This window comes from Drosophila novamexicana, unplaced genomic scaffold (genome assembly GCF_003285875.2).
Source record: "Drosophila novamexicana strain 15010-1031.04,08,12 unplaced genomic scaffold, DnovRS2.1 tig00001059-arrow-arrow-pilon, whole genome shotgun sequence".
NCBI classification, from domain to species: domain Eukaryota; kingdom Metazoa; phylum Arthropoda; class Insecta; order Diptera; family Drosophilidae; genus Drosophila; species Drosophila novamexicana.
In genome coordinates, this window is record NW_020824837.1 from 273,732 (window position 1) to 283,511 (window position 9,780).

The following is a 9,780-nucleotide window of genomic DNA, read 5'->3' on the forward strand; positions in this document are numbered from 1 at the left end:
TTGCCAATCATTGATATTAACGTTAGTTATTAAAAGAATTATATATAAGTATTTGTTAGAATTTACAAAAATGCCACAAAAGAAAGGCAACCAGGGCCCGGCCACGCCAGACAGTGATGTGGTTTTCAAGCCGCTGCCGCCAAATATATTTCTATACATACAGCTGGCCCATATCGACATACCGCCTAACATAATGGATCCATTGGAAATACATTTGGATCAAGGCGGCAGCCTAATTATCAAATGCGATGAGCATTATAACACCGACGGGATTATAGTACAGGATGAGTTCCATCTGAAGCCCACATACACGTTGGTATTTCAACAGGATAATCTGGATCGGATCAATCATGCAGCCGATAATCCCCTGCTGATAAAGCTTTATATGTGCAAGACCGACGAGCCGACCTACTATGAGACGGAGGAGATGGAAGTAGAGGCAGAAGCCTCCGACTTGCTGTCCATGCTAATTGATAAAGTTGACCAAAGTACAGATGTCACGGCCGAGCTCAGCTTTGACGAGACCAAAGTCGAGATGGTGCTGCTCAGTGTGGGCTATCTCGATATAATCAAGCTATTCGGTCATCATCGCTGCATGCTGCGCGAGGAGCTCTATCTTTATCCTGTGCCCGATTGCCCCATTGAACTGCGCCGCACCGTTAACACCGAATGGCATCTGTACACGCTGGTGCCCATTGCCAAGGAGCTGACCTTCACCAACATGGCGTTTGTCACATTCGAGTCCATTTACAATCTGAAGGAGGAGTATACGCTCGATCTGGATACGCTAACTGTGCAGCTGAGCTTTCGGTCGTTGCTGCCCGTCGATCGCAACGAATACCATGTGATACCCTGGTGTAGCTTCAATAAATTCACCGAAACGACCATTGAGAATCAGGATAATCATCATGTATTCGAATACTTTCGGAATAGCGTGCCGGATAGCGCCTGTACGGGCCTCAAGTCCAGCATGGAGGTGCAAATGCATAAGCTCTTCGAGCATTTGATGCGCTCCGATCATATGGACATCGATTTTGATCTGATCGATCCGATACTCGATAATGCCTTGGTCTGCAACACCTTCCATCGATATATACTCACCAAGAACATGTCGGATATATTGTATACGGCGATCGCCTGGCGGCGATATGTTATTGCTGTCGATGTCTGGAATGTGGCCACAATTGAGAAAAAAGTTGGCAGAAAAATGGTCAAAACAACGGGCAATCAGATTATATTCTCGGGCATACTAGATCCAGCCATATTCTGCTTTCCCGGCGGTACGTATCTAATACTTACACCAATTTTCTGGTATTTAATCGGTATCGATAAATATCGATTTTCCCCAACATTTTTGATTTGTTGGTATTTTTTTGGTATATGCACTCAGTTAAATACCAGAAAAAATTAAAAAAAGTCCATAGTTTGTATCTAGGGAAAAGAAGAAGGTGGTGTCTAAAGTTTTGCTAGGGTATCTGATAGTCGTTTACTTGCGATTAAATCAAATTGAGCGGGTTTCTTTGCAGTGCAAACGATTCGCTTTGCTGTGGAGCTGAAATATCTGGGCGCCAAGAAGAAGTTGTCCAACACAAAGCTAACAAGCACAACGTCCCAGTCTCGTAATACGAATCGGCCGAGCTCTCAACAAGATGCCGAATCGCCGACATTTGCGATTATAAAAATATGCCTACTGGTACCGCTCGGTCAGGTGTACGAGGAGCTGAAGGTGTTTCGCGAAACCTTCATTAGCCAGAACCGTTTGCTCTACTGCAAAGGCGAGCTGCACCATGCGGAGCCCCTGCCGCTCAGTAAGATCCAGCGGGACGCCTATACGCGGCTGGATATCTTTATGCGGGAAACGATACGCTATATAGTCGATAGGAATGTGCACAGCATCGAGGACAAGCGGAGTCATTTCTGCTGCGCCCTGCAGAATCTGACCAACATCTTGCTCAAGGTGATCGGCTGTGACTTCAATATGCGCGTACCCACCAGCACCAGCATTGAGTTTGCAGTTAGTCAAATCTCGAATAACTGAAATTATTCCCCATTATATATACAGTCTAATTCAATCAACAGAACTTGTGCGCCGTTGCCTACAATGAGCTGGAGCAGCGGGCGCACAATCTGCTCGAAAAGATCGAGGCGGAGGGCCTGGATGAGCTTGTGGCCGACAAACAGGAGCGCATCGACAATCTGATCGATCATATGAATACCATTAAAATCATGAACGCCGTCGGGGACAAACGTATGGCCAATTATTTTTACGAAAAGGTGATTGGCTGGATGATTGGGCACTTTAAAGATAAGCTATTCGTATCTCGTGCAGTTAAGCATCATAAATCATATTCACTTAAAATACACGAAAAAACATTTTCAGACTCTTCTCTTCCAGTTATACCCAACAATTTATAAGCTATCGATTCTAGCCTGTTATAATCGATATTTGATATGATCGATAAAAGTCTAATCAAGTCTGACTTTCTGTCAAACTAGATAATAACTACCTATATCCAAGTCGGCCAGATTGGGACACTATATCACATAGCTCTCCTGAAAGCTTAGCTTTAAAAACAAAACTTTTTTCAAACAAATTTTTCTGACTTCTATTTTAAGTTTCCATTAGGAAAATCGATCAATATCCTAGAGATCCTTAAGAAAAAAATTATTTAAAATTTAACTCTCTTTTTGTTCTAAATTTCCCCTTATATTAAAATCTTATTAATATCGGATTACTATACCATATAGATGCTATAGGAAATTTGAATCAAAAATTAAGTGAGGGAAATACCCTTTAATAAGCTTCAGCATAAAATTTGCACTTTCTCAGTCCCAGCTTATTTAATTTGATTTTTTTTCAGTACCAAAACCCACTCAGTACTCACAAAATGTATCTAGAAAATTAACTATTTTCTTTTCATTTTTTTTTTTTTTTTTGCTAAAGTTAATTACAGATTAAAACTTATTTACGCTTATTTTCCTTCTCAGGAAAGAACGAATACCTTTGCCAGTCTCTTTGAGTTCTATGACCTAATCGCAAACATGGAACGCGGAGAATACGTGGCAGCCAAAGCCTTCTTTAAAACGCAAAAACTTTTATCTGTGATGCACGATTACCTTGCGTAAGTGATGGACAGTCAGATACCCTGTACCCATTGAAAATGTGCTTGAAAGAGGAGGGTAGTCTGTTGAAGTACAAGACAGAGGCATCTCCCAGCTGAGCCCATCCAGCTCGCCTGTCTCCCTCTTTGCCCCCCTCCCTGCCCACCTCTCTGCTCACCTCTCTGCCCACCTCTCTTCCCACCTCTATGCCCATTTGCCTGTCCGTCTGTCTCCTCACCTATCTGTCTGTCTGCATAAGCCTCAGAAACTTTCGAATTCGAAACGTACAGGGTATCTGCTAGTCGGTCAACTCAAACTAGACTTGTAGCAGAATGAAATGTATGCCTTCACAGCGGCTGGATACGCATTTACCTGGACTATCTGGCCACACGGGACGATCCCGATCCGCTAGTATCAGCCAATGCGACCGAATGCCTCTTGAATAGCATAATGAAATATGCGGAAAACAATGATCGTCAATTGGATGGTTGGATATTGCTCTATTGCTACTACAAACGCTTCGATTATGCGCCCGGGCATTCGTATGCACGCTGGCGCTTGGAAGATCACCTAAAAAAGCCGCGTGCCAGCAGCTCCACGGCGCCGTATAGCTTGTGGGGCATATCGCTGAACGTGTATCCCACATTTGACCATCAGCGCGGCTACGTTTTCTACGAATCCTTCAAAATGTTTGTGCGCTTGGGCCTGTACGAGTTCGGTCAGGTGATATTCGAGGATGTGCAGCACGAGTGCAGCCTTGCGGAGAGCTATATGATAAGCACACAGTTAAGGATATTTCTCAATCAACTAGATCCGGACTTTATGGTGACGACGTTCAGTTTTGAGGGCAGCGGTGCGGAGGAACTGCTGGTGAGTTTTCGTTCAGACGTCTGTTACTCACATTTCTATCAAACTCGAATACTCAAACGATTCAGCAGCAAACCGATAGACTCGAACCTTCGAGCATCGAGCTAATCACTGTTTGAATAAACTATTCACCCAACCCGAACACAAACGAAGTTCGAGCTGCATGAGATACCAACATGTTCGATTGAATATGTTTGATTGAACTACTCAATTTCCTGTCTGCAACTCGAACAGCTCGAACCAACAAGTTCGAGTCTTGACCGACTCGAGCATCCAAAACGCGTTGCGATTGTCTCGATGCAGACCTCTAATCAACATTCCCACTTCGAACTCTGTCTAGGTCGGCCTTAATGCTCAGCTAAATGGCAATGTGGAGTATTATCGCGGTAATATGGAGAGCGCCGCCGAATATTATGCACGCAATTTGCAACAGTGCGGAGCAGCTACACCAGGTCGTGATAATTTGTTACTCAGCAAATTTCGTCTGGCCTACTTGGCCTTTGAGGCGGGCAACTATCAGCTGACAATTGATGCACTGCAATATCCCAGTGTCGGCAAATTGCTTTCCCTGGTCAGCAACTATCTCATGGGCAAGGCCTACTATAAGCTGAATGAGTACAGCAAGGCGATGGAGTGTTTTGTCCAATGCACCACATTTGGTTCACATGTGCCAGATATTTGGGGTTACCTGGCGTTGATCAATTTACAAATGGGCAACAATATGAATGCCCTCACGTGTTGGAAATATGCTAGAGCTGTAAGTGCTAGATGTACTTAACGCCTAAGAGAGCTCTTACCTTTCATCCTTGTTGATCTCTTTGCAGGATCCCACAAAAGGAATCAGGGATGAGACCATCTTCGACGAGCTGGACATGATTGACATCGACACCGTGGATCTGTATGTAGATTATCTCAGTCCCACCAATAGTGGCACATCGATTTTGGGCGAAGATGATGACGATTAAAGTCGTATCGCATCGTATCACTTTTGTAGCCGGCATTCAAATAATTAAAAGCTGAAATTAAATTAAGGTTTTGTCAATTATTGAGCTCTGTGTGCTTTCTTGAATATGAAAATATGACTTTAAATAAGTCTATATAGGGTATTATAAATATTCTATAAATATTGTTTGAATCTTTTTTGCTTACATTACATGCATACATACAAACATACAAGCAAAGAAACATACAATCATACATACATGCACACACATACATGTCTTCATGCAAGCATACATACATGTATACATGCAAAAATACTTGCACCCGTGCATAAATGCATGCAAACATGCATAAATGCATGCAAACATGCATAAATGCATGCAAACATGCATAAATGCATGCAAACATGCATACATACAATCATGTATAAATACATACATACATGCAGTCATGCATACATGCACACATGCATACTTCCATGCATGCATGCATGCATGCATGCATACATACATACACACACACACACACACACATACATACATACATACACACATACATACATACATACATACATACATACATACATACATACATACATACATACATACATACATACATACATACATACGTACATACATACGTACATACATACATACATACATACATACGTACACCTACATACATACATTTCGACTTACCTCCACCACCTCCTGCTCCACCACCGCAAGCTGCTCCGCCACCGGCCGTTGGAGCCAACGTTTGCTGCCTTGTTGAATTTCAGCAGGACCCACCTAAATTTTTGAGAATCGAGGAGGAGAGCATTTAGTATAAATTCGTTTTATATAAATTTGCAGTATAGTTTGGTATTAGAAAACGAACATACATGCATACATATATATAAACATACACTAACACACACACGACCACACACATACACACTTTAACACACACACACACACACACACACACACACACACACACACACACACACACACACACATATATATATATATATATATATATATATAATACTTATATACCTTTATTATTTATTATATATTATTTTTCCTTCTATAAAGACAATTATCTCTTAAATCTCATGCGTTTTTCATTCATCCCTTTTACTTAATTCTTTACAAAAATCAACATTTTTAAGCTCATCTTTTTCTCCTTTACTTTGTTCCTAAACAAAACATTTTTTATCTCATGTGCTCAGCCCAGCGACTGTCTCGTGTCCTTCCTGGTCGCCATGATCCTGATGCTTCTGCTTCTTTTTCATGGAAATGGTCTGCACATCTGCTCTGCTTCTTCCTTTTTATCTAACAGTTGTGATTATGGTTACATTAGATGGTTATTATGCTTGCAACATGCAACACAACTTGGCAACTGCAGCAATGCTGCAATTTTATTTTTATTTTTGTTTTCTTATCTCAAATGCACTAAAGGGTATATTGGTTGTGTGGCACTGCTTGTGACATTCAGGTAAAGTTTAGTTTTAGGTTTTTATCTTTCAGATTTTCAAATTTATATGTATTGCTATTTAGCAGGTAAATTGATGTAAACTTTTATTTAAGTTTATGTTTAAATCACAAAAACTAATTTTTGAACTTTTCTTGAATTTTTAAAGCAAAACAAATAATTGCCACTACTCTGCTGATTACAGAGTATCTCAACAGTCGAGCAATTCTTTTACTGCTTCTTGTTTTGCTGTTGTTTAGCAGCCGTGACTTGTTGACACAAGGTAATGAGACAGGCCGCAATTTGCTTGCACAAAACACACACCCATACACACACACACACATACAGACACACACACTCGTACACACACAGTGAGACAACCTGCTCTTGTACTTTTTATAGCATACTTTTGAGCGGTGCACAAATGCCACGACAGAAGCAGCCACAGTTGCCGCAGCAGTCGGCATCAAAGCATGGCCCACATTGGAGGCTTCGACTATGGCGAGAAGCTGCCAGCGATGGGCGGGGGCGTGACCAGCAGCACGGCTCTGGCCATACGGAATTCGACAATAATCGCGCATCGTTTGTCCATCTATTTGCCGCAGCTGCTGTTGCCCACGCGGGATCCACAAAAGGTGCAGTCCTTTGCTGCTCGGCCAGCTGCATAAATGCCTGACTCATTTCTTTGGTTTGGCAGCTCATCATGGAAATCAACTGCCATGTGGCTCAATTCCGTGAGCTGCTCATCTTTATTGGCCAAACGCGCGATTCGCCCGAGCTGCGCGAGAAGATCCGTCGACTGCGACGCAGCTGCGTGGATGCCTGCAAGCAGACGGCGCATCTGATCACGCCACAGTCCAGGCACAGCCAGCCGGCCAGCTCCAGTGAGTGCCGCTTGCAGCTCCAGCTGCTCTACCAGCTGACGCAGCAGTTCCGGCACGAGCTCATCAGGAGCCATCGGCTCATACAGCTGGTGCCCTACGACATGACCGACTACTATGGTGAGTGGCTGTAGCTGATCCGAGAATTAAATCTGAACCTGGCGCAATTTAGCACCCGCTCGCGGCGCACCCTCGAATCTGGGCAATGTGATTAGCCAGATATTGCTGTGCAAGCAAATCAATCCGGACTTCCAGCAGGAGGAGCTGTGCAGCATCAGCAAGGATGCGCAGGAGTTGAGCGAGCTGCTCGGCCAGCTGGAATCGCATCTGCCCAGTCCCGCGCCCGCCGACGAACCGGACCTGCAGCTGGACCTGCACCTGCCGCACAGCTGTAAGAGTAAATTGCCGTGTCCACTGAACCATAACAAAAGCCTTGTTCTCCTCATGCTCCCCGCCAAGCAGGCGATGTTAACCTGGCCATGTCCGCCTGGTATAAACACCAGCGACGTCGCAGCTGCCGCAGTCGCAGTCGCAGTCTCTGCTGCTGCCTTGGCTCATCCCAAGCGAATTAGTGTTAAGCAGGTAAGCGAAGGTCGTGCCGTGTATGAGAGACTACCGGATACCCTAATCACATTTGCAATTTACAATTTTCGTTCTTTTTAGTGGCACTTTTCAAATAAATCCATGCAATAAATTTAGTTTAGCTTAGCGTTAACTTATCTGCACTCGTGTACAGGAAATTCCGAATAAAAATATTTTTTTGAACTGATAATAATGAATGGGCCAGCGGTTCACTGAATGGGGCTTTACGAATAGAGCATTATCGGGAAATAAATAACGTAGCTAGCCTCTGCCTTACAGACAAACAAAGAACTTGTCGTAAATCGATTAAATCAATTAAAATAGCTCAAAAATAATAAAACGTTAATGGCAGCTAAATTAAGTATTACAAATATTATAATTATATATATACATATATATATAATATATATTATACATAAATTGCTATAATTATAGCCTCCAAAGTACTTTCGATTTGTGAAAAATCCCCATTTAAAGCAAAATTCCAATTTAAAGCAAACAATATAAATTACTATAGAATATTATTAAATATAAATATTGAAAGGTTTTTTTTAGATTGTGGACTTTTTGCTCTATAATCGGGTTTTTCCAAATTTCATATGCAAAAATGTTGAAAATCCAAAAACAATTGAATAAAATTTGCACTAAGGCAAAATGTTAATTCTATTTTCTGGAATTTTTCATTTCCCAGCAAAAACCTCAACAATTATTATAATTATAATCAGAGTAATTATAGCAAAAGTAATTACCTTTATATAAGCTCTATAAAGTTTACAAATTATACTTATAAGAGCAAAGCTATGCATCTTAATATATATAGAAGATGACCTCTATATATATATTTATTAAATACCTGTAAGCTGATGTGTATAGATATATAATGTATATGTATAGATTAGACAAAGGTCCCAGCCCCATAACTTGGTCAAATCTCATCCGATTTTCACGACCTATTAATCTATTTGGCATCTAAACCCTCTTAACCCTCGAGTATCCCTTATAGACATAGGTCACAATTTCCCACTCCCTCTCTAGGTAGTTTGCCTAAAAAATGAACTATTATTAATTTTGGGGGAGCATAACATAAATTATGTCTTGCTTAATGGCTTAGCCTAGGCTTTAGTACATTGATTCTTACAATATATATATGTACATATAAATATATTTTGAATTTCTGCCATCAATTTTCAACTTTACTCAATAATACCAATAAAATATTATAATCTTTCTAAGCTGACGCTTATCCCAGAATATAAATGTTTTTGTACATTTACCTATTTTTTATAAATATATTTTGCTTTATGGTTTATATAAAGAATTTCTGCCCATATACATATATATTTTTAACTCTATTTTGTTCAACTTAACTGATTTTGTAATAGCAGTTGTTTTCTATATGTTTTTTTTTGTCAATTGCCACTAATTATTTTCCATTAAGCGAAATATAATTATTCCGTAAATTTGTTTTTGCACACTTTGGCATTTTCCGGTAAATTAGGTGCCCACACAGCATTACCAATATATATATTTATATATATATATATACATATATAAATATAGATGATATAATGGCAAAATGCTGCACAGTGCTGTTAACTAACAGCGCTCACTGTGTGCGTGTGTGTGTGGGCAAACCTGTAGCCGGCAACAAGGAAGTGAATGTGGCACAAGGCAATAAACTATATGTGTGTTTGTGTGTGTGTGTGGCATACCGTTAAAGCGGCAAAGCTAAATAAAGGACAGTTTGAAGATTAACGAACATTAAACTAAATGACCACTAAATAAATTTATATGCACACGTATATATAAAGTCCATTTGTTAGGTTCACAAAAGTCACAATGATGAAATTTGTGCCCATTTCGAATAATAATAATAATAAAAAATCTAAAAGCCCTCGGGAACACACTATCTGATGTGTGTTGATAAGGCCAGGCATGTGTTAAGCCC

At 40.8% G+C, this 9,780-nt stretch overlaps 2 protein-coding genes across 3 annotated transcripts; both read left to right on the forward strand.

Annotated features, from left to right (window-relative positions):
* Positions 1–38: 38 nt before the first annotated feature.
* On the forward strand, positions 39–5,012 carry LOC115765975. 2 transcript variants are annotated; one of them, XM_030709731.1, is made up of 7 exons: positions 39–1,280; positions 1,527–2,014; positions 2,080–2,328; positions 2,989–3,122; positions 3,456–3,972; positions 4,310–4,726; positions 4,794–5,012. In XM_030709731.1, the coding sequence occupies exons 1-7, from the start codon at positions 71–73 to the stop codon at positions 4,932–4,934; spliced, it is 3,156 nt and encodes a 1,051-aa protein (XP_030565591.1). In that variant the 5' UTR covers positions 39–70; the 3' UTR covers positions 4,935–5,012. The 2 variants fall into 2 exon arrangements, with proteins under 2 accessions (XP_030565591.1, XP_030565592.1); XM_030709732.1 differs by having other exon boundaries at positions 2,080–2,274.
* A 1,830-nt stretch (positions 5,013–6,842) lies between these two features.
* Positions 6,843–8,006, forward strand: LOC115765855. Its single transcript, XM_030709584.1, has 5 exons — positions 6,843–7,004; positions 7,067–7,370; positions 7,423–7,641; positions 7,713–7,832; positions 7,914–8,006. Exons 1-4 carry the CDS (start codon positions 6,843–6,845, stop codon positions 7,820–7,822), a joined length of 795 nt encoding a protein of 264 aa, XP_030565444.1. The 3' UTR covers positions 7,823–7,832; positions 7,914–8,006.
* The last annotated feature ends 1,774 nt before the right edge of the window (positions 8,007–9,780 follow it).

Excerpts from the sequence above, each read along its gene's own strand:
- LOC115765975 (XM_030709731.1), top strand. The coding sequence starts at position 71 with ATGCCACAAAAGAAAGGCAACCAGGGCCCGGCCACGCCAGACAGTGAT. Across the intron at positions 3,123-3,455 it reads GTGATGCACGATTACCTTGC|CGGCTGGATACGCATTTACC; the intron begins GTAAGTGATGGA and ends ATGCCTTCACAG. Across the intron at positions 4,727-4,793 it reads GTTGGAAATATGCTAGAGCT|GATCCCACAAAAGGAATCAG; the intron begins GTAAGTGCTAGA and ends ATCTCTTTGCAG.
- LOC115765855 (XM_030709584.1), top strand. The coding sequence starts at position 6,843 with ATGGCCCACATTGGAGGCTTCGACTATGGCGAGAAGCTGCCAGCGATG. Across the intron at positions 7,005-7,066 it reads CCACGCGGGATCCACAAAAG|CTCATCATGGAAATCAACTG; the intron begins GTGCAGTCCTTT and ends TTGGTTTGGCAG. Across the intron at positions 7,371-7,422 it reads CGACATGACCGACTACTATG|CACCCGCTCGCGGCGCACCC; the intron begins GTGAGTGGCTGT and ends GGCGCAATTTAG.